Source organism: Anastrepha ludens, chromosome 2, assembly GCF_028408465.1.
Source record: "Anastrepha ludens isolate Willacy chromosome 2, idAnaLude1.1, whole genome shotgun sequence".
Lineage (NCBI taxonomy): Eukaryota > Metazoa > Arthropoda > Insecta > Diptera > Tephritidae > Anastrepha > Anastrepha ludens.
This window is the reverse complement of record NC_071498.1, coordinates 15983802-16009338: the sequence shown is the minus strand read 5'-3', so window position 1 is coordinate 16009338 and position 25537 is coordinate 15983802. Positions and strand designations below refer to the sequence as shown.

The following is a 25537-nucleotide window of genomic DNA, read 5'->3' as shown; positions in this document are numbered from 1 at the left end:
TGTCTCGTGGATGCCCTCTTAACCGTTTGAGTGCGATTCGTCGATATAGCGACGATAACTAATTACTCCAAATTTGCGGCGCGTTGCTATAGCGACGATTGCATCACTGTGCATTTGGCGTTCGGCTAGGAACGTGTTGAATATTATTTTGCGATATTTATAAAAAATTTATGTCTTATAAAAGTATAAATTAGTTGAGACCGTTAAAAACAATTTTTATTTTTCGTTCAATATCGATATTTTGAAAATAAATTGCGTAAATGTGTAGTATGTAGTGTAAAAGGATCTAAAAATCCAAAGCGTTCCCGGCTAATATGCAACATTTGCAAAAAAGGTGTGCATGGTACATGTGTGGGGAACCACAAATGTGCCAAAATTTGAATAATAATGCCGGAACTTGTTGTAAAAAAAAAAAAAGATGATATTAAAAAAATGTAAATAAGTTTTTCTTATAATCATAACTAATAGTTTAGTCTACAAAATAAAAATAAAATTATTGAAATATGTAATTTTTTGTGTTCTCTATGCTTATATTTGTAAAGCCATCATATTTCAGTTTTCTTAGACCAAATTTTGCTTCGCAATTTTCGTATGTATTAAAGAAAATCGCTTAGCACTCAAACGGTTAAAGACCCACCAATCTACTCAGAATTTCAGTAGTAGCTTTCAAAACATTCCAATTGTTTTGAAACCTGCGTCACATAGATAATATTTGATATTACCTGACTATTCTAAAGTTGATGGAGAGTAGCTTACAAGTACTGTCGGATAGCTTCGATTGTATGTACCTATAAGTATATATACATATGTATACCTCACAGAAATAAGTATATGTGCAAAGTTGTTTTATCCCGATATCTTTCTTGATAGTAACGGTACAGTTTTGTTTGGTACGCCAAAGTCTGTATTTCCAATCCAACTAAACTATTCGCTTGCACAATTCTTCTTTAGTCATTATTCTTAGTACCGTTATTACAAATTTGTGTTGTGAGATTTGGTTTTCATATGAGGGAAGTACCATATATGTATGTGCAATCAGAGATCAGTATTGATTTGGGAAGTATAGAGAGCAGGTTATCAAAAAATTTTGTGTTATTTGCATTGGTATTATAAACAAAAATGTATATTATTATATTAAAATTATTGGTTGAACCTTTCTCCTGCTTCTTTATAGTTGTTCATTTGAAAATACCCTTGCACATATACTTATTTCTGTGCGGTATGTACAGCCAACGTCAGAAGAAAGTGTACTTCATGTACTGACAAGTTTCGACTATTTATTTATTTACTTTTTAATTTCAATTATTTTTATATAAAAAGACAGTTCACATTACAACAGAAGCCATATATAGTAAAGCAAAGTTTCAAACTTTGAACAAAATTTGTAATAACTCGGAAAATGTTCATCAAAATTTCAAACTTTTTAACCAGAATTTCTGAAAAAAGTTGAAGTATGCAATTTTAGAGCTCATTAAGTTGCAAGTAGGTCCAAATTTACACTGATTTTTAAGAATTTCTCTCAATTTTCTCCATTTAACGCCTACTCCACACTTTTTTATGTGGAAGAAAACACCCAACACCGTCAGCAGAATAAATTGTCACTTATCACTAGCGTACACTTTCTTTATGATTCGTAAATTTTTGAGCGATACATGTAAGACTTAGTATTAAGAATCACATTTCGATTTCGAAATAATCGATTAGAAAATACCATCATATGAGCCGCTCAGTGCACACATCGATTAACTCCATAAAACGAAAAGTTGAGGAACGCGATGATGTAATGTATATTGTTTTTAAAAAATCCTCTGATAATATGAATTCAAATATATAATGTCGAATGCATAATTGCAGATAAAGCTTTCATCTAACGGTATATAAAATCAATAAGAAAGAATAGCCAACAAACAATAGTCAGTAATGTTACAGTTTTTATATGACTGATGGAGTTAATCGATTTGGCAACTGGAAAAAGTAATAAAGTTAAATTTAGTCTTTTTAGTTTTAAGTTTTTACTACAGAAAAAGTTAGTTATTATACATTTTTATCAAAGTTTTTCTATAAAAATGAATGTTGGAAGTTCGGTTATAAAATAATTCTCGTAAATAATTTATAGCAGCTTTATGTTAGCGGCATTATTCTTTGGGATGATTCAGCAATATTATAAATAATGTCTTCCTCATCAGCTGTATGCGAGGATTCGTCATTTGTTGACAAGTTCTTATAGTAATCGTGTTTAACAGGTGGAATGAGTTTTAGCAGGTCCATCATGTCTCTCTATTTTTCCTTTGTCACAGTTCTACCTTTAGGATATAACAATCCATTTAACAGGATTATGATATCTTTTTCTCCCAATCAATGTGTTTGTTGGGTTTGTACTATTGCAATCCGATGAATCCGCTGAAAACGATAAACGTCTTCTTAACCCAGAATTTCTGTTGATAAATCGTATTGAAGAATCATCTCTGCTTTTCTCACTCACATTATTAGTCTCAATCATCTTGATTATAACGGTATAATATTTATTTCTTCAAAAAAAATCTGGGAGTAATGTTGAAAAGTCTAAGAAGTACACACTAACTACCGTAACTACCGCTTGCATTATGCTTCTTTTTATCTGTTTACCGATGCGATTTTGTTACGAATATTATTGAGAGGGAGAGAGCATCTCGGCTATTTAAAAACAAGTAAGCGTCGATGCACGGCCAGAACAGATACGGCGTTACTGAAACGATTTATATTAGAGTATGGAGTTAATCGAAATAGCTTCTGAAATAGATTACTTATCATTCAGTTGCCAAAAAAATTTGCCATTTAACGGTGCTAATATTTATTATTCAGGAAAGTTATTATAAATATAAAAAGTTATGACTGTACTAAGGGCTTTGACACTTAAATTTAAGATTTTTCAAAAAGTGTAGTTAATCGATGTGTGCATTGAGCGGCTCATATATTGTGTGATGCAAGCTTCATGAAATGAGGTGTGATGCGAGTTAAGGCGGGTTGAGCTGAGTTTAGGTGAGGTGTGGCATTTTGAGTTTTTCAATCTGCCAAAAACAAAAATTATAATAATAATAATTGTGAAAAAAACCCTCTCAAGAAATGAGTTTTACTTAAAAAAAAAAGAAAAAAAAAATTATGATTAATTCTGATGAAAAAACTGAGACTCAAAAATAATCATTACTTTTGATGAGGAATATAAAATTAAGAAAATAATAATTATTTTTGATGAAAAAAAAAAAAAATGAAATTAAGAAAGAAGTATAGCTTTTGATAAAAAAATAACAACTCACAAAATTGTCATTACTTCAAAGCGGGAAACTTAATACTGGAAAAATAAGTTTTATTTTTGATTAAAAAATTTTAACCCGATATGTGCTAATATTTTCTGACCAATACTCTGCACTGACGCCGCTTCACATAATTATTCAGCGATCAGCCAAACGTACCGTTGAACATTACAAGGGAGGAGTTCGGTAAAGGAAGAGTAGTATCATCAAAGAGCATGGGAGCGCTTCCCATCTACTCAAGGATGATATCACTAAAGTCAGTAAATTTGAGAAGTTCAGAATTGAACTTGATGAGAAAGTAAACTGGAGTAATCTGCACTAGAAAGGACACTCCAAGAGTGTACCCTGTTCTTGTATTCAGCTGGTCCGAAGGCATCAGAAAGTATAGGCGTTGGAATATATGGTCCTCATTGAACGCATTGAATGGCATCCGGCCCATATGGATCCCAGGGCACGGCGGCATAACTGGCAATGAAGTAGCGGAAGCATCGAATACGGAAGCGAGCACTTCCAGCTATGAGACACCACATAATCAACGAAAACCCTAGGAGTGTAGAGCTATAAGGCTAAGAGATGTTAGCTGGCACCAAATTATGGAGCTATGCCAGGCAAAGCCTATACTGGGGGTATAGTACCTAAAAAAAGAGGTTTGGGAAACTCATAACGCCTCCTAAGGATAAACTGAGTATACGCACGGGCATTCTCATGGGCCATTGCAGAGTGGGCAGTCATCTGCACAGACTTGGGATATGGTGCACTGACACTTGTATTCTATGAAATAATGAGTTACTGCGTTATCAAAGAGACATCGGGCCTAAAAATCCTCATCCTTTAATACAAAAGTGGCAAATGAAATGAGATTTTTCCCATAATAATTTACGTAATATTTAGCAAAGATGTCAGCTATGCGCTTAGCAAATATTAATTGGAAAATAATGAAATTGTAACTAGTTATTAATTTCTGTTTTACTTCAGTTCCTTTTACTTGTATAGATTTAAGTTTAGTGTGTAATAAAACGTTGAAACGAACATCACGTTTTTCATTTCGCTAATCTGGTTTTTTGTCTTACAATATTTATTTTACTAAAATTTACACAAAACGAGCGACTAATTCCCAACTTCTGACTGCTCACTAGTTTATGTAATGCGGTTGGGGCTAAATAACTTGTATAGCGAAAATCTCGTCGCTACTTGTGCGAAAAGTTTTGAAACCATCTTCGGATCAATAGAATTATTAATGCTTACCTCATTCAATTTCATGGAAGTCGCCCTTGAAACTGCCATTAAAATACTTTTAATTGTTCTTTTAATGCTGGCTTCGCTACTTAAATATTGTAGTGTAACTCTGTGCATGTTCTTGTTGTTATCGCGGGCATTACATGGAATGTAAATTACGTGGTATTTCCCCATAAAATAGCCACGTGCGTGCACAGATATTTTGTTTTAAAGCGTGTGGACTTTCATATAATAGATGAACATGTTTTTTTGTGCAGCTCATACCCAGGAACTCTATAATATTTCTAAAAAGTTCGCAACGGAAAAAATTTATTCAAAAGAAACACTTTGAAACTAAAAAAAAGCACTTTTCACTCATCTATGGTAGTAGTTCGATTTCAATAAGGACGTTCCGATGCTAGGAAATGCTACCACAAATATTCGATATTTTCATTGCGATCCAAGTCAAGTCAATGATATCCGGATGCTGGAACATTTGGTTCCAAAATAAAGCTGTCGGCGCTGATAGGCAGTTTCCCAAGTATCTTCTTAACGTGTGTATATAGCGTAAGCGAAAATCTATGTAAAAAGATACCTTCAAATTGAGCGAATTGCCATTTTGAGCGACACTCCTTTGGAGTAAAGTTCTCAATAGTCCTTTGGTGCATAACTTCATGCAACTCATTAGCAGCGCGAAATCATTTTCGTATTCGGCTCATATGGCTCACGCAGCATAAGGGCATACCTGGAAATGAGATAGCGGTTGCATTGGCTAGAAAGGCTGCCAATTTGAAACCAACTAGAACTGAGCTCTTACTGACCATGGACAACATGCCATCACAGAAGAGTTCAGCATTGAACAGCTAAGGCTACGAAACATATTATATGCTAGCATCAACTCAGGGGTTATCTTTACATCCTTCAGCGGCATTAAGAGAAATTTTCGAAAACTGCGGCCAATCTGACAAGAAACCTTATGCTAGTAAAGGTTAAAAATGAGCCCGAATTTTCTTGTGTAATACGAGGGGTGCCTTTTATATTTCGGGATTTGGCAACACTGGTGTTGCAATCCGGCAACTGACAGCTGTATCGCAAAGTTTGCCATTTTTTGGCTTTTACGTACTCAGAACGTTTTGAAATACCAGCGCTATTTGTGTTGTTTACAGTAACTTAAGAGATTCATCTCGGTCCAAAAATGGAATTAAATCGAGAACATTTTCGTGCGATTATTTTTTACAACTTTCGACGTGGATTAACTCAGCAACATTGCATGGATGAACTTAATTCATTTTTTGGCGATGAAGCTCCATCAAGGACGAATTTCGCGAAGGTTGTCCAAAATCAGTTGTTGTTCCGAAAACCATTGATGGTGTGCGCGAACTGATATTGCAAGATCGTCATGTGACCTATCGTGAGATTGAGACAATCTTAGGCATTAGTGGGACCAGCATACATTCAATATTGCATAAACATTTGACTGTCAAAAAAATTTGTTCGCGTTGGATCCCACACAATTTGTCAATCGCTCAAAAAAGGGCTCGTGTCGATTGGTCGAAGGAAATGCTCACAAAATACGATCGCGGGGCTTCGAAACACGTCTATGACATCGTGACAGGTGATGGATCATGGATTTACGCGTATGAGCCCGAAAGTAAACAGCTGTCGACTGTATGGGTGTTTCAGGATGAGCCAAATCCAACAAAAGTTGTTCGCACACGAAGCACTTCCAAGCAAATGGCCGCCTGTTTTTTCGGAAAAACTGGACATGTCGCAACCGTACCACTAGAACAACGCAGAACAGTAAATTCTGAGTGGTACACAACCATTTGTTTGCCAGTTGTCTTCCAAGAAATTAGGAAAACCAATCGTCAAAGACGGATCACTCTTCACCAGGAGAATGCGAGCTCTCACACATCGGCTCAAACAACTGCATTTTTGAGCACCCAAAACATCGAATTAATGGGTCATCCGTCGTATAGTCCTGACTTGGCACCGAATGACTTCTTTTTATTCCCGTATGTAAAAAACAAACTGAGAGGTCAACGATTTTCGACACCTGAAGAAGCAGTTGCGGCATTCAGAATGCATGTTTTGGAGGTACCTCATAAAGTGCCTCGACAATTGGTTCAAACGCATGCAAAAGTGTATAGATCTTCATGGAGAATATTTTGAAAAACAATAAAGTTATTTTCAATTATTAAAATTGGTTTTTGTTCTCTAATCCCGAAATATAAAAGGCACCCCTCGTATTAACGAAAAGTATAGATCTTCATGGAGAATATTTTGAAAAACAATAAAGTGATTTTCGATGATTAAAATTGGTTTTTGTTCTCTAATCCCGAAATATAAAAGGCACCCCTCGTATTAACGAAAAGTTATCTCAGGTAGTCAAATGACCCCTTAATCAACCCAGTGTTGTATGTGAATAATTTTTGTTGTTATATAATTTTTTGGATGGAATGTGGGAAGGTACTATCAAATTATTATGCTATGTCATAAATATTTATTTGAGTTGTATCATTTTTAGAAATGCTCTGCTGCGCACACAAATTGATATACTTTTTGTCTGTTTCGTCTATGCAGATAAGGAGGTAAGCACTTAGTAGCCAACGCAAAGTTATCAACAGCTATGACTAAGCTTAATAGTGAGTAGTTGTTGCCTAGTTTACAAACTCGGAAACTTTGTTATAATTTTATAAAAAAGAGATTTGTTTGTTTTTTCCGCATACATTTTTGCGATTATGAAATGCGTTGGATCAAATCTCTTTTCTACCATAGTTATTTTAAGATCGATTTTTCTTCTGTTTTTTTGGTTTTTGCAAAATTCGGCTAGTAAATTTCTTCTAGACTTGGTGCAGATATCCTATTGCACCAAAATTTAGTACCCGGTTTTATCTCTCTTTTCCGGGCTAACCGTTTACGAGATGTTGAATCACTCTGTGCTACAGCCGAGTGGATTTGCGTCGACTTATTTGCCGATTACTCGCGGCTTCGTTGCTTACAATGGGCATAAAACGCTGCTTCGAGAATTTTAATAAAAACCAGTTGGTCTTTAGGTTAGGTTAAGTTAGATTTGGCAGCCGCATCGCACATAGAGACAGCGATGCCGCTTAGACAACGAAATGGATCCGTTTTGAGCCGCAGGGGCTGGGCTAGATTTCCCCTTCCATATGGAACCATCCGGAGCTTTTGGCAAAGCGTAAAAGGTTGTTGATGGCTAAAGTGTATAGATTATCTATATTCATTAAGAAGTAGAATCTTAAATATTGGTTCCCGCTTCTGGCTAGAGCTGGGCATATGCAGGAAAGGTGTCGAATTGTGTCCAACTCCTCCTCATTCCTGAAGCTACGACAGAAATCATGCATGTAAACGCCTAATCTCCTTGCATGATTTCCTATGAGACAATGCCCTGTGAAGGCCCCTACTAAGGTCCTAATATGAAGTCTACTCAATTTTATAATATTTCTGGATAAACGTAGATTTAGCCTTGGCCATGTTTGCCTGGCAATTTCACAGGTATTGAAATCCATCTTTGATTTACAGAACTGATTAGTGCGTCCATAATAAGAGGCTTACAAGTTGCGAGAGGTATCTCCATAAAATTACTTATGTTTGTCATGCAGGTACCTTCTCTTGCAAGTTGGTCTGCCCTAAAGTTCCCTGGTATATCTCTATGGCCTTTTAAAGCGACATAAAACCAAAGGACTCACCATTTGTAGAATAATATCACGAATTGGCGGATAAGTTCGATCTTAAGCCAAACACCTTAGAAAAGATGTATGCGCAAGTTTGACGTAGAGACTGTACTCACACACTTATAAACTAATTGAATACGCAAAGTCTTTGCTCCAATATTTCAGAGAGAGAGAGCGCTAAAATGTTTCTTCATCGAAACTACTTTAAATAATTTAATGGAAATTTCATATAATTTATTCTGTGAGCGAAAATAAGTGTTGCGCTTTTGCTGTAGCGTGGGCTAATTTGATGTGCGATAATGGCGTGCTGCGGTTCATAAGGTTATTAACTATTATACATAGATAATTGAGACTGAAAGATTATGCTATGTCCGTATATTATGACGCTCGTAAGCCAATATGTCCCTTTTCGTCTGTGGCAGCATAAAAAGATCTCATTGATAATGCAATGCAATAAAAGTACAGGGCGCGTACGGAATTTGAGCACAATTAGAGAGTAAAACTAATTGGCTTTTATATGGAACAAAATTTAATGGAAGTTCACGATTTTTTTAAACATCATTCATATAAATTTCCATTAGCTGCAATAACCTTCTCGATCCACGTCTGGAAACAAATGCATGCCTGAATGCAATGCACCATAACGGCACAAATTGCAGCCTTCAGAGAAGAACTGGTGTTATGAAGATGCTTATGGGTTTCACACTCAACTACTCCCCGTACGCAGTAGTTCAGGGGATCAAGATCAAGGGAGTTAGGCGGCCCTAAGTTCCGTGTTATGCGGCAGATATTTTTTATGAGGAGCCTTTTCATGGCACAATACATTAGGAGGTTTGCCATTGTCTGCCAAGGGACGACCGCTATTAGACACTACTTTTTCTATCATTTGGTGTTTCATGCATGGAGATTCGAATCGAATGCAAGAGATTCCGAATGGTAGTCACGCAGGCCAGTGCAATTATTAATGTACGTGTACTTGTATGTTCCATGTTCTACGCTTGGGCCATAAATAATTTTTCAGAGTACTTCGATTACAGTATTTAAAAAAAAAAAATTTTTTTTTGTTCGGTAGTTCAAATATTCCGCGCATTAATCAAATGGTATCATATATAATTTCTCGGAATATTTCAAGTTCAGCGCCACGATCTATAGCTAAGAACCATACAGGAGATGCAGTTAGGTTAGGTTAGCCTGGTTGGCATTAAGCCACGCATAGACCTTTTGGTCTTTAGCGATACCAGTTGGAGACCGACCTCTATGAATACTTAAAGTAGACATCATGCAGGATGTCAACGCTTTTAGCGAATCTAAGCAGAGCTGGGAGATCCGATTTTGAGACGTCCTCCAGACCCTCAAACAGTGGGGCTCCCAGGCATTTTAAACGCATTTTTTATAATGCCGGACAAACGCACAAAAGGTGTCCTAAAGATGCAGTAAGTACACAAGAAAATAAATCATCAAAATCGGTCTAGTCATTTAGGAGGAGAAGAATTACGAACCAAAAGATGCACTCTGTGAATTTTTTATCAAGGCATCAACTTACTTTGTAGTTGACTTTTTCCAATAGGGGTTTTTTGGCAGATCACGCGTGACTACTGTCAAACTAAATACATATTTTTTTCCAATATTCATTGATATTTCATCATGGAAAGTCTAACTTCTTAACAACGTTTAGAAATCGTAAAATTGTATTACGAAAATCGACGCTTTGTGAAAAGTGTTCATCGCGCGCTCAGGCCAGCGTTGTTCAGCGATGTGGTTCATTTTGTCCTATGGCTACGTCAATGAGCAAAATTTCCATACCTGGACTGAAGATCAACCCGATCCCTTCAAGAAAAGGCATTGCATTCATTGAAAACAACCGTTTGGTGCGGCCTATGGGCTGGAGGAATCATCGTTCCATATTTCTTCAAAGACGCGGCTGGCGCCAATGTAACAGTAAAGCCGGTTACCTCCAGAACATTTGGTTCCAGCAAGACGACCATTGTGGCTACTTACCATAGAGCCCGTGAAACAATGGATTTACTGCGTCGTTTGCTGTCGTTTTGGTGAACAATTTACTTCTCATCTCGGAGCAGTGGATTGACCTCCAAGATCGTGTGATATCACACCTTTGGATTTTTATTTGTGAGGATATGTTAAGTCCGCGCTGTTAGTTCTGCCTTCTCCAAACTGGATAAAGAGGCAAAGCGAATGGGTCTGGTGGTGAACGAGGACAAAACGAAGTATCTCCTGTCTTCAAACAAACAGTCGGCGCACTCGCGTATCGGCACCCAAGTCACTGTTGACAGTTATGATTTCGTGGTTGTAAAAGTCTTCGTATACTTAGGAACCAACATTAACACCAATGTCAGCCTTGAAATCCAACGTAGAATCTCTCTTGCCAACAAGTGCTACTTTGGACTAAGTATGGCGAAGAAGCTTGGACGATGACAACATCCGATGAAGCGACGCTTGGAGTGTCTGAGAGAAAGAGTCTGCGAAAGATTTTTGGACCTTTACGACGACATAGACATAGCGCAGCGAATAAAGATCCAGCGGCTACACTGGCTGGGTCATGTCGTCCGAATGGATACAAACGCTCCGGCCCTGCGTTGGAAAGATCAGGTGGAGAAGGACTTGGCTTCACTTGGTGTGTCCAACTGGTGCCGGTTAGCACGAGAAAGAAACGACTGGCGCGCTTTGTTAAACTCGGCCAAAATCACGTAAGCGGTTATAGCGCCAATTAAGAAGAAGAAGAAGTAAAGTCTAAATGCTTTGTGGATAAATCAGCTTTGATTGAGGCATTGAAAGCCAACCTTCTTAAAGTTATCATTCTTAAAGTTATTCATGAGGTACCGGTCGAAGTCCTCCAGCTGCTAGTCGTTCAAAATTGGTTTTCATGGAAGGTCTAATTATGGCGCAGTTGCGGCCAACATGTGAAAGTGATTATCAAAAAATAATAAAGATTTCCCGAACAATTCGAATTTTTGTTGTTTTATTTCAATTTAAACTCTGGTACCTGTAAATTGATCACCCTTTAGTTTCTCATAGGTTTTATTTTAATAAAAAAATATTCATGCAAAATTCAACGTAATTTTGGTTAATTATTTTCAAAGTTTGTGTCCTTTCCATTCTTGCCTGTCGCGTTTTGGTAGATCCGAAATGGCAAGCTTGCCGTGTTTTTCTCAACCGAGTAGTGCAAATCCGCTTTTAGAATTTGCTGAACATGTTGCGCTGTTAACGTTCAATTCATTTCATAAATTATGTTTCGGAGCAAACATTTTTCTCCCACATTCCTTCAAACTTCCTGGACGGTTTCTGGCTCTTTCTTCAGATGGCTTGGCCAATATTTGTCTTATGTGGTCTGGCTCATTTCCTCGTTATTCACATAAGACCGATTTTTAACGAAAATCCTCAAAAAAAGCCTAGTGGAGTCTAACAGCAGCTTCGAAGCGCTTATCAGCCTGTCTTTATTGTACATCGGTCGCGAAAGACTGATTGGCTGATGAGCCTTTCTGCTGACATCAAAGTTTGTATTGTTAATTTCAGCATACAAAGTGGGTTATTATGGCTACGTTAGCGAGGTTGCATAGCCTTCCAGCAGCTGTAAGCAATGCTCAATGATGCCACCACCCCAAAACTGGCATCAAACTGACAATTTCTGAGCAGGTTTTGCCTTCTTGACACCCCGTTCGGTGTTTTCGACCACCTTTTCATTGACTTCATTATTTCGGCAGCACAACAATCACTTTCAACTTAACTTGTCATTATTTCCCAACCACTCAAACGTTAAGTGATTCATTTTGTATCCTGGAGATTTGTTACTGAGTTGCTGCCACTTTTGTTAGTGAAAGTAAGCTGCCAGCGTCAAAATAATGTGACCCGCAACGACACTAGCAATTGTTGGCCCACCCTATAAATTTTAGCTTAACGCACTTATCGGCTTCGCCAACTTTTCGGTGCGTTCATGCAAGCATACATATTTACATACACAAACATAAATAAATGTGACTGATGACATTTCATATTGATGACTTACCCCACATTGATAAGAGAAATAATCCAACTGCCGTCATATTTATTGTATTATTTTATTTAGTTTTTTTATTATTTCGCTTTCAGGTGCTTCGGAATTTGCAAATTCACTTCAACAATTAAATTTTTTTCTATATAGATTTATTTTGTATTGTTTCAAACTTCCTTTTTTTGTGTTTGCTGTAAGCAATTTGCACAACTCGTTGATTTAATTCCAGCCTGATTTTTTATAAAAACAATTTTTTTGTTTGCCAGAACTTTTGAATTTAATGACTGCAACGGCAGAAAAAATCAAAGTCAACAGTTTTCTTTAGTTTTTTTGTGCTCTTCTTGGCCAGCATACGCTTTTGCACTTTCCAACAACAATTTCACTTCTATTTACACTTTCCGATTTCCCTTTTGGTTCTTAGTTTTTCGAGTTCTTTTGCTGCTCAAGTGTCTCAATGGCTTTGCCAACCCAATGCGTCGTGTTCGGCTGCCTGGCACCTTTTTTCGTATGCGCGTTTGTTTCCGTTCTGTTTTACGTGTCCGTTTGCACACTCGTTCGGAGCACCTTTTGCAATGTGCGCTTAACTGTGTAATGGCTATCTCCCAACTAACACCCTAACGCTCCGCATGCGATGTGCGACGGCTGAGTATTTTTTAAACGATGGGCTCGCGCGTGTTTAGAGACACAAAAATCGCAAACAAAAACCAACAATAACAACATTGCCAGAGTGGTACTGAAGTGTACTACAACAACACAACAGGTTTTGCACAAACAACTTCTAATGTAATAAAAATCAAAGTAAATAAACAAAATTAAATGAAATTAAAACAAAATCACCGCCGTAAAGCAGAAAAGTGTGGCGACTTTGAAAGTGGAATTGGAGAGGGAGCTTAATAAATTTAGTTATGGACTTTTACGTTTAACAATATTTCATTGTTAGCTTCGAAATTTGTGCTTCAAACTTTACTACATAAATTAAACATAACGAATAGAAATATACAGTAGAGCACAAAAGTCTACACACAAAATTAATTTTAGAGTTTTTAAGTAATAGATTGATAGGAATAAGAAATTAATAATTTATTTCATCGTGATATTATTCCCGCATGGCAGTCTAGTGCCAACAACAACAACTATTTATACATAGAAATATTATGACAAAAAAAGAAAGTAGAAATGGATGAACTAGCGGTCAAAAAAATATTCGACATTAGAGTAATTTTTTAAAATTGATTTCAAAATGCTAGTATTCTTTAAAAATGTTTAAGTTTCTGATTAAGATAACGTTGGGCAGTAAGTATTTCAGAATATACCGTAATAAAATTAATCAATATCACATTTTAACAATCAGTCATCTTTTTGGATAAGAGACCGCACAAATTCCAAAACAAAAAAAATATTCGACAACCGTTGGTTTTCTTGTATAGTGAATATGTATTTTGTATTATTTGTTGTTGTTGTTGGTAAAAATACCGTTAGAATTCTTGTTTTTTATTTAAAAGCATTTTTTACTCATTTTTGTAAAAGTGATCACGAAGATGGGACGTAAAAGAGACGAAAAGAGACATCTCTAGATGTAAGAAATTTAATAATACATCATTACAAATTAGGAAAGAGGAAAGAAGAATAGCAGAAATTGTTCAGAAACCAAGAACTACTGTTCATTATATCATAAAAAAATTCAATACAGAAAACACTGTGATAAACAAGGAAAGGACTGGTCGACCTCGCAAGCTTACGGAAATAGATGAACGGCGAAGTGAGAAAAGATTCGAAAAGTAGCGCCACGGTTATGGCAAAATTTACTGAGGAGCACATGGGCGTATCTGTTACTTCCCAAACAATAAGAAATGTGCTAAGAAAACATGACTTCCATGCGCGATCAGCCAGAAAGAAACCACACATTTCGAAAAAAATAGGAAGATAAGATTAGAATTCGCGAAGGAACACGTAAATAAGCCCATTGAGTTTTGGATGGATGTAATTTTTGCCGACGAAAGTAAATATAACCTTTTTGGATGTGATGGCAAAGTTCTGGTGTATCGTAAACCTAACACAGAATTGGAAGAAAAGAATATGGTACCAACGGTGAAACATGGTGGAAATAATAAAAACGCCGCCACAGTCCCCAGATCTTAACCCAATTGAGCACCTTTGGAGTCATTTGGAAAAAATAAAAATCCGAAATCGCAAGTTCTCAAACAAAAACCAGATGAAAGTCATCCTGCAGGAGGAAAGGAGCCAAATTGACCCAGAATGCACCCAAACATTGGTCAAATCTATGCCAGATCGTTTGAGAGAGGTCATACGCCTACAAGGAAAAGCAACTCGCTACTAAAGTTGTAGTATCATTAATACATTTTAAAAATATTACCAATGTCGAATACTTTTTTGCTTGCTTCTTGTTATTTATTTTTTAAGTTATGAATTTTTGCGTTGCACTTAGCACACAAAACCGAAAATATTTGATGCCAATGTGAAGTCGGTAGTTCTGTATGGATGTGAAATACGGAACTTAACAGCAATCATTGCAATCCTTCCCAAACCGTTGCCTACGAAAGATAATCCGGATATTCTGGGCTGATATTATAAGCAACGATGATTTTTGGGCGGCTACTGGGCAAACACCTGTTCACATAGAAATTATGCGTCGCAAGTGGAAATTGATCGGCCGCACATTGCGCAAACCACGGGATGACATTGCAAGGACAGCGCTAGACTGGAATCGTAAGAGCGGCAGACCAGCCAATACATGGAGGCGACAAGTAGCAGCAGAGGCGGGCAGAGCAGGCCGTTTCTGGAGTCAAATTATACATCTAGCTCTGAACAAACGATATTATAACTTGTTTATTGAGGCCCTATTTTTCATCTAGGAGCTATGGGAAAATATATATTAGGGGGTAGGCCATTTTTTCCAACTTTTCTTTTCCAACTAATATAATAAAAAATTGTGACACTCTTCCTGCAATTTTTAAATGTCGAAGAAAATTTGTTATGCAATATTTTTGATATTTCGAATTTTTTTAGAAACGTTCCGAAAACAAAGTTCAAAATAAAAAACAATAAATGGTCTGCAAATTTCTTTGTGAATCAAAAAAATGCCGTATTATATCGCAAAAATCCATCCGCTCTTCCATGCAGGTGTTGAATTCTGAAGACACTATTAAAATTTGAAGTAAATTGTTTAAAATTGTCAAGAAACATAGTTTTGAGCAAAATGATTTTAAAATTTTCTGCACGGCACACATCGGACTGGGAAGGGATGAACAGAAATACAAAATTTGCATAGGCCATGTACAGAAACATGAGGGATATAAAAACAGTTATAAAACCCAAAATAAGCAACAAAGCAGAGCGGGAATCGCTGGAAAATCATTATATATTGGATGTTTTTTTAAGAGCTTCAGAATTTAAAATTAATAAATAATACAAAACATATATATTGTTGAAATGTATTTATTTTATTATAATCTGCAAAAGATTTTCATCGCATTTATTTTTTGAATATGATATCCGGCATATGTCTGCCACGGATACGAGATACATGTCCCGTTCGACCATTCTAATTTCTCCAAAATCTGAGTAATAAGTCTATATGAGTTCAATCAGTCTAAATGAGCCCGGCGTCTTCCTCAACACTTTGCTCTATGAGCCTTGCGTACAGATTTATTTTTTTCAAAGTAAATTTCCACAATTTGAAAACATTGGTCTGGTATTAAACGATTCATGCCGACTTGCCAAGCCTTACTGAATAAAAGTATCAACACAGTTTGCCAATCTCAGCTGCCAAACCATAGTTATCGATATCGATAGTTCTCATGTACCTAAAAAAACACCTGATTCTACTTTCACCCCATTTTTTAGCAAAAACTCTGCGTAGCCTCCGGTGAAGATGTTAAGCAAACAAAAAAAAAAATTTGAGCTTTTCCCAGTTTCTACAGTAACCTGAGTGGACATTTTATATTTATAAATTATATTAAACTAAAATGCCATGCGTTCCCCATTTATAACAAAAAATTTCACCTGTATGTATATTTTATGCCTGCACTGTTTAATGTAGCGTTATTTTTGCACAACTGTTGTTTTTGCACCGTCATGCATTACCTTCTGTTGTTTCCACTTTCGAATAGCGGTTTATGTTTGTTTACTTTGCATGATCGTGCTTCCATGAGCAACAATGCTTGTGTAAAGCTTCCTCAGCTTTTTCTCTCATTGCAGGCGGCATGCAATCACATACCGGGTGATTCAAATACAAGAATTTTTGTAGAAAAATTCAATTTCAATAAATAGAATATGGCTTATTAAAAATAGCTTTCCGTTCCTTATATTGCTCTCCTATGCTTGCAGTAGTTTTTTCTATCAACCCAAATCCCAACTCCTGGACGATTTCGGGCTCCATGTTACGCACGCCACGGGCGAAATTCGCTTTTATAGTCTAAATCATTTTTGGATTATCCACTTAACATCGCTCTTTAGCAACATCCCACGAAAAGAAGTTCAACGGTCTGAACTCGCTGCTTCTTCGGGAGTTTGATTTTCGTAGAATGCTTTAGTACGAAAAACATCGATTGTTTGATAGCATGTGCTCCTTCTTCTTCATCTTTATTTAGGACTGTGTTCTGATTTATAAGAATTGTTAATTCTTAATCAGCAATAACAATACAATTATTTATATTTGAATATTTTTTCTATTCGAATCGTGTTTCGGAATTCCAGCACTCATACATTTTTTGGGAGTCTACCTGGCGGTCTCGTCATATTCGGTCTCTAGCATTGCTGCTTTCGAAGGTCGCTCGTCAGCCATTCTTTTGACATGTCGGTTCCACTCTCTTCTTCGTTGTCGACTGCAATTAGTTGCATCTTCAATTTTGCACATGTGCCTTATCTCTTCGTTTCGCTGATGGTCGAGTCGGGTGTGTCATTTTGCCAAAACCAACTATTGTTCAAGTTCATACCCATGTGCAATTAGATCTTTGTGCACCACATTTTAAAGGTGGGTGCTTGAAATGTTGAGGTCTTAAGATCCATGGTGCATAGTTGTCTTTGGATTGATTTGCACACTCACGACCACAGCAACTGCCGTCTCGTCGCCACCTTGAGGTGGATCCCGAGTGTTTTCCACTCGTATGTTAGTAACATCAAGTTTTTGTGCAAAAAAAAGTTTACAGCGGGCAAATGTTAGATGATTTATAGTATCCATTTCAACCTTTCGCCTTAAAACAATGTGTGGGAGACGTGATCCTACTTCTGTGCCTGAAATGAGAACCTCCTATCAGACACATGATGACTTGTTCCGGCCAAAAGTGAAAAGCTCATATCAAATACGAGATTAAAAAAAGCTTTCGTGGAAAGTGGCACACACAATCGCTGCTCGGCTCGGAAGGTTTAAAAACAAGTTGGAATATAGTCTGTGTCAGAAAAAAGTACTCGCGATTATTCATGAAGTATAAAAGATATATATTTTAAATTTTTTTTACGAAAGTAAGTACAAAACTACGAGTTACAATTACTCAATAACCCGTGTAGTCTTCATCATTGTCGAATATAGCCTGGCATCTTCTTCATGCTTTGAACCCGGTTTTCTTCATAGCTCGTCGACGAACAGGACCAGATTTTGCGAAGTTGACGCACGAGTTGCTTTAAATCGTGGGCTGGCCTTTAGGAAAGATACGTTCTCATTAATCCCCACACATTTTCATCATTGTCGAATATAGCCTGGCATCTTCTTCATGCTTTGAACCCGGTTTTCTTCACAGCTCGTCGACAAACAGGACCAGATTTTGCGAAGTTGACGCACGAGTTGCTTTAAATCGTAGGCTGGCCTTTAGGAAAGATGCGTTCTCATTAATCCCCACACATTTTCAATGGGGTTGGCATCTGGAGACTGGGAAGGCTAGTCCATTACTGTGACTCCATTTTCTTGTTTTGTTGTTTCTCCACGAGTTTTTCTGAGAGCAGTGGTTTTGATAATGTGGGCCGGTAGCATATGTTCACCTCCTTCAGTCGTCGTTCGACGATGTTGATACTCACATCTATTCCCTTTCTAGTAAGTACTGATCGCGCTTGGCGTAGTCACAAAGAAGGGTCCCGCTTGAAAAGTTGGACGATCACCTTAACCTACTCTTTTGTCGTCATTCACTTAAAGCCGCGTTCGGAAAAGTCATCAACATTTTTGTACGCGTTATACCACTGTTTTCACATTACACCCAACTTTTTTGATTTTTCAATTACTTTTGCAGTCTCGGCGTAAGATAAATTCGGCCCTATCGAATGCGTGCATAAAAATACCGCCTCGAAACGTTTTGCGTACTTCACGCCCATTTTTGTTTAGTTGCGTTTAAGGGATAGTTTCAAACGACACTAACCTGAGTTAGCATTAGCGTCGTAGCCATGAAGTGGGACTGGTATGCAGCAAAAAGCAAAACGAAAAATATCTTGATGTTACAAGAAAAAAAAACCGGTTCTTTTCTTCTGACACAGACTGCATGTCCCACTGCAGTTCCAGCGTTCCAACCACTGACTGTACTGACTCACCTTGACTGGTTTGTAGAAAAAAAAGGTTGTCGGTGTGCCACCCTGTATATTTATGCGCTACTTTGCAGTTTTCTCTTCATTCTGGGAGAGCCAGCGCCAATATTTTTATCTTTCGTAAATAACAGCTACAAAACTGGCGGGTTTTATGATCACGATTATTAATAGCTTTAGGCGAAAAAGCTGTAGTTTAAATAAAAACAGGTAGTGCCGAAATGACATTGAAAGTTGATAATGTAGATATTCACTTATAGATATTCACTTGTATTTATTGAAAATAAATTTGAAATTTTATCTATAAATATCTTATCTGTGGGTACATATACGTACATATGCACATATGTATGTAATTGATTTATAATCCCACTGTAAATGTGATATGGTCGCTTTTTGAACTTGAATACATATCAACATACATATGTAAGTAAGTAAAGCTCTGCCTGAATTTATTTTGCTTATATCGCTACGAAGTAAACACTGAAAAGAACATGCAAACAAACACATATAAAACTCGCGCCTGCGACCCAAAGTAATAATCTTGAAGTATACCAATAATTACTTATATGAATCGAATTTTTGAGCGATATAATCGGAAATTGTCGCACTATCGCCTTGGGGGTTTGGTGAAGCATTACTTTCTGTGATACATCGCATAGATTAGTGAATTTCTAAAGTATTATAACTGGTGTGTTGTTAGGCAAATAGTACAATTTCGATAGCGATAATGCGAGGTGCTGTTCCGCCCATTCTTAGCATTTCTCTTCTGGTGAAGCATTACTTTCTGTGATACATCGCATAGATTAGTGAATTTCTAAAGTATTATAACTGGTGTGTTGTTAGGCAAATAGTACAATTTCGATAGCGATAATGCGAGGTGCTGTTCCGCCCATTCTTAGCATTTCTCTTCTGCGTGTTGTGACAAAATAAAGGGTGGTTAAGTTCCAAGGGCCGGTGTTGATTTTGAATAAACTACAATTTTGTTAGGAAATTATTGTCATTTCTCTTTATTATGATAGTATTGGTATTGATCAATTACGTATGGAACAAAATATCGCGGCCTCGGCGCCACACCTCCAGCCGATGGTCCAAATTTTCAATGACGCTGAGGCATAATTGAGGTTCTACGCCGTTAATGTGCGAATTATCTCATCCATTAGCTCTTGAAGTGTTGCTGGCTTATCGACGTACACCTTTTCTTTCAAATAACCCCAAGGAAAGAAGTCCAACGGTGTCAAATCACATGATCTTGGCGGCCAATTGACATCGCCGCGTCGTGAGATTATTCGGCCATACAATTTTTCGCGCAAAAGAGCCATTGTTTCGTTAGCTGTGTGACAAGTGGCACCGTCCTGTTGAAACCACATATCGTCCACATCCACATCTTCCAATTCGGGCCATAAAAAGTTCGTTATCATCTCACAATAGCAAACACTATTCCCAGTAACTGCCTGACCGGCCTCATTTTGGACAAAATACGGCTCAATGATGCCGCCGGCCCATAAACCGCACCAAACAGTCAGTCTTTGTGGGTGCATTGGTTTTTCGGCAATCACTCTTGGATTATCATTCGCCCAAATGTGGCAATTCTGCTTATTGACGAATTCACTGAGGTGAAAATGTGTTTCATCACTGAAGATGATTTTCCTCGAAGTGCGCGATATGCATTTTGATTTGAACGCCCGTTTTCATAACAAGCCTGAATAACTTTAACGCGTTGCTCGATTGTGTATCTTTCCATGGTTCAAATTGAGCTAGCCTGAAATTGAAAAATGTCAAATGATAGGCAGAAAAAACTTGACGCTTAGGTGTGGTTCACATTCAACATCGACCCTTGAAATTTAACCACCCTTTACTATGCACGCGGCCGCCGTAGCCGAATGGGTTGGTGCGTGATTACCATTTGGAATTCACAGAGAGGTCGTTGGTTCGAATCTCGGTGAAATCAAAATTTATAAAAACATTTTTCTAATAGCGGTCGCCCCTCGGCAGGCAATGGCAAACCTCCGAGTGTATTCCTGCCATGAAAAAGCTCCTCATAAAAATATTTGCCGTTCGGAGTCGGCTTGAAACTGTAGGTCCCTCCATTTGTGGAACAACATCAATACGCACACCACAAATAGGAGGAGTAGCTCGGCCAAACACCTAACAGAAGTGTACGCGCCAATTATTATTATTTTTTTTTTTTTACTATGCACGCCGTAGTCGAATGGGTTGGTGCGTGATTACCATTCGGAATTCACAGAGAGGTCGTTGGTTCGAATCTCGGTGAAATCAAAATTTATAAAAACATTTTTCTAATAGCGGTCGCCCCTCGGCAGGCAATGGCAAACCTCCGAGTGTATTCCTGCCATGAAAAAGCTCCTCATAAAAATATTTGCCGTTCGGAGTCGGCTTGAAACTGTAGGTCCCTCCATTTGTGGAACAACATCAATACGCACACCACAAATAGGAGGAGTAGCTCGGCCAAACACCTAACAGAAGTGTACGCGCCAATTATTATTATTTTTTTTTTTTACTATGCACGCCGTAGTCGAATGGGTTGGTGCGTGATTACCATTCGGAATTCACAGAGAGGTCATTAGTTCGAATCTCGGTGAAAGAAAAATTAATAAAAACATTTTTCTAATAGCGGTCGCCCCTCGGCAGGCAATGGCAAATCCCGATTGTATTTCTGCCATGAAAAAGCTCCTCATAAAAATATCTACCGTTCGGAGTCGGCTTGAAACTGTAGGTCCCTCCATTTGTGGAACAACATCAAGACGCACACCACAAATAGGAGGAGTAGCTCGGCCAAACACAGAAGTGTACGCGCCAATTATTTTTTATTTTTTTCATTTTATTTTTTTTTTACTATGCACAGCCTTGTTCCCGAGTAAACTTGACAAATTGTTGGAAATTATTTCCAAGTATTTCCAAGTAAGAAATAATTTCACAATAAATAGAAAGAGGCCTGTAACTCAACTGGCAACTTACTTTAAACTTTCTCTTGTCAAAGAGGATGATTATTTCTTTGAAGACCTGAGAAATTTGCAAAATATCTCACTAACTATCTTAAAAAAAAGATCCAAGTAGTTTAAGCAACTTAGTTAGAGGATGGAAATCAAATCAAATCAGGCATCACAATGGGTCTTAGGGCCACCGAGTTTGTGTTGTCTTTGAGAAGCAACCTGGTTAAGGTAACCTAACGCAGAGTAGGTCTTATTTTTTCTATGCCATCAGCTGCCACCACTTTGAATACTTTCGTGGCTAGCACACCAGCTGTTTACTAACTAATGAAGAACATCGAAAAATACATAACTTAATGTAGTTTTCATGTCGTTGGTTACATTGATCCATACTAGGTTCTGAAACTTGGCGCTGATAATTCCATCACTTCCACAGCAAATTGTTGAATCCAAGCAAAAACTAGACCACCGCAGCCGAATGGGTTGGTGCGTGACTACCATTCGGATTTCACAGTGAGAACGTGGGTTCGAATCTCGATGAAACATCAAATTAAGAAAAACATTTTTCTAATAGCGGTCGCCCCTCGACAGGCAATGGCAAACCTCCGAGTGTATTTCTGCCAATGAAAATCATCATCATAAATATATTTGGTGTTCGAAGTCGGCTTGAAACTGCAGGTCCCGCCATTCGTGGAACAACACAAGACGCACACCACATATAGGCCTAACACAAAAAAAAAAAAAAAAAAACACTAGCGCTTTTATGATTTGAAACAATTTAATTCAAGTAGATTTTAAAGTTGTAAAAATTGTTAAGTTCAATGCTTTTACTTAATTACAGTATGGAAAATAAATGAGTTTCGTTGCTTTTCGTTTTCTTAAACATTTCTTTTATATTTCTTTACATATTTTAGGTTCTTCCTGTTTTTTTTTAAGAAAATACAACTTTATTCTGAAAAAATGGTTCAAGTGAATCATTGAAAGTATTGCCCATCGCTGGCTTCTACTTTTTCCCATCTTTCTAATAGATCTCGTATACCGTCGCCATAAAACTGTTCATCTTTTGAGGCTATCTACGGAGCAAGCCATTTTTTGATATCTTCTTATGAATGGCACAGCTAATCAGCTAGACCATGTGCCGGAACAGGTGATAATCGGACGGCGCAATATCTGGAGAATATGGCGGGTGGGGTAGGATTTCCCATTTCAGTGTTTCCAGGTAGGATTTAACGGGTTTGGCAACATGAGGCCGAGCGTTGACATGCTGTAGAATCACTTTTTCATGCCTCTTCCCATATTGCGGCCGCTTCTCGTGCAGTGCTCGGCTCAAGCGCACCATTGGAAGTCGATACCGATCCCCAGTGATGGTTTCGCTTTGTTTTAACAGTTCATAATAAATAACAGAAAGTTGGTCCCACCAAAAAAAATAGCATAACCTTCGCAGCGTGAATATTCGGCCGATGCGACGACAAAGAAGCATGACCGGGCAGTCCCCATGACTTTCTTTTCTTTGGATTGCTGTAATGAATTCATTTATCATCACCCGTCACGATGCTATGAATAAAACCCTTCTTTTTTTGCCGCTGGATCAGTTGTTCACAGGCGAAAAAAGAAAAAAACGACGTTCAACATCTCTTGGTTTGAACTCTTAAGGAACCCAAGTCCCCTGTTTCTGAATCATTCCCAAAGCATTCAATCGCTTGGAAATGGATTGGCTGGCGCGTAACTCCTAATACTGATGCAAGCTCTTCTTGCGTTTGACACGGATCCTCATTGAGCAATGCCTCCAATTCAGCGTCTTCGAAGTTTTTGGCGTTTCTTCACGCGAACGGTCGTCAACATTAAAATCACCGTCTTTGAAGCGACGGAACCAAGCTCGGCACGTTGTTTCACTTGAAGCAGCATCTCCATAAACTTTTTGTTGCTCTCGATGCGCTTCAGCCGCCGTTTTTTTTCGTATGCAAGAGGAAAATCAACACCTCCCGCAAATGACGATTATTCGGCACAAAATCAGACATTTTCACAAAACCAAAAATATATGATACCAAAACTAAATCACTAATGTGTCGAAGAAGTTTGTTTACCATATGCCTAAGCTTGGTTTATGATGTTTAGGTTATGTTAAAATCGACTAGCACACACTGCTGGCGGCATCTATTGACAAACAGACGGAACTTAGTTTGGCACTTAATACATTTTTTATGTATTATCCGTTTTTTTATTGCGATCTGTTTAATAACATTTAACAATATTTATGCTTAAATCTAAGATGCTCTACGAGTCATGCATGGAAAGCACCCAGTTGTGTAACCATTCCTCAATATTTGCTTTTTAGCTCATGGGATCTATTTGATTGATTTCCACTTCAATCTGTTAAAGGAAAGGGGTAGGTAGTAAGTGCTGTAATTAGTGGGTTCGGGTGCGATTGAAGTTTTATATTGTGTGATGCGGCATACTTTTTAAATTTCTTCAAATATTGTAGGAACTTTGAGATCACCGTGAATTTGGGCTTTCGCGATACAGTAAGGAGCGTTTGCGATCATTCTTTTCGATTAGAATCTTTGGGGTATTTCGATGTTTGAGTTAGCTGTGCTGCCCGAGAGTTGTGTGCCATATGTCCATACTGGTTTTGGAACAGCTGAGTACAGTTTAAGCTTATTTTCGAGGCATACATGGGAATTGTGATTTAACAGCCAATAAAGACTTCGGAGTTTGATTCCAAACATGAAATATATAAGAGTCAAAATAATGTCCCATACATTTTTACATACTGGGTTGCATCGGCAAGTGCTCAAATACATAAAAGCAGAAACGGAAAATCTAACCTAGGGCTGCCAGTATTGACTGAAAATCTTAATACCGTGATGGGGATATTCCTTAAGTAATCCCGAGATTCCGGAACTCGTCCCGAGTTTCATATTGAGGCATAACTTTTTTAAAATGAATGGAGATTCAATAAATGTTGCAATACTAATACAGGCAAATCTTGAAGTAATACATTTTTTAAAGTTGAAAACACAAATTGGTTTAAAGCAAAACAAGAACAAAGCAGCAAAAAAAACAAAAAACCTTAACCAATGTATTCTACTCCATAAAACAGATGTGAGCAATGATATTCAATATGATATAAAAATTCTTCTTCATTGACGCGATCATCGCTTAAGCGATTTCGGCCTTGCTTAACAAAGCTCGTCAGTCTTTTCTTTCTCGGGTTAACCGCCGCTAGTTGGACACACTAACTGAAGCCAAGTCCTTCTCTTCCTTATCTTTCCAACGCAGGGGAGGCCTGCTGGGACAGAGCTGCTGCCACCAGCTGATATGGCATCGAGTATTTTCAGAGCCGAGCGCAACCAACGAAGCCACTGAATCTTTATTCGCTGCTCTATGTCTCTGACGTCGTAAAGCTCATAGTTCCATCGCTTGCGATACTCGCCGTCGACAATACGCAAAGTTCCAAAATCTTCCGCAAAATCTTATTCTCAAACACTCCAAGGGACGCCTCATCGGATATTGTCATCGCCTATCTTCTGCGCCATGTTATAGCAGGGGCATTATGAGAGTCTCATAGAGTGTTAGTTTTGTTCGTCGAGAGAGGAATTTATGTGCATACTATTCAATTGTCTACAAAATAGCACTTGTTGGCAAGAGAAATTCTCCGGCTGACATTGTTATCGCTCCTTCTAATTTAATATTTACGCATCGTGGGTCTTTTTTATGAGAAGCTTTTTCATGGCAGAAATGCACTCGGAGGTCTGCTATTGCCTGCTGAGGGGCGACCTCTAATAGAAAAAAAAATTTTCTTCATTTTGGTTTTTCATGAAGGAAGATTCGAACCTACGTATTCCGAATGCTATT

The 25537-nt window shown here is 37.8% G+C and overlaps 1 protein-coding gene across 1 annotated transcript in view; it reads right to left on the bottom strand.

Moving 5' to 3' along the window:
• LOC128863450 (peptidoglycan-recognition protein LB) overlaps nt 1-12841 on the bottom strand; it is a 63953-nt gene extending 51112 nt beyond the window's left edge. Inside the window, exon 1 of the mRNA XM_054102628.1 lies at nt 12222-12841. Within this exon, the coding sequence (XP_053958603.1) occupies nt 12222-12258 (37 nt within the window). The 5' untranslated portion in view covers nt 12259-12841. The remainder of the gene's footprint in view (nt 1-12221) is intronic.
• Between the last annotated feature and the right edge of the window lie 12696 nt (nt 12842-25537).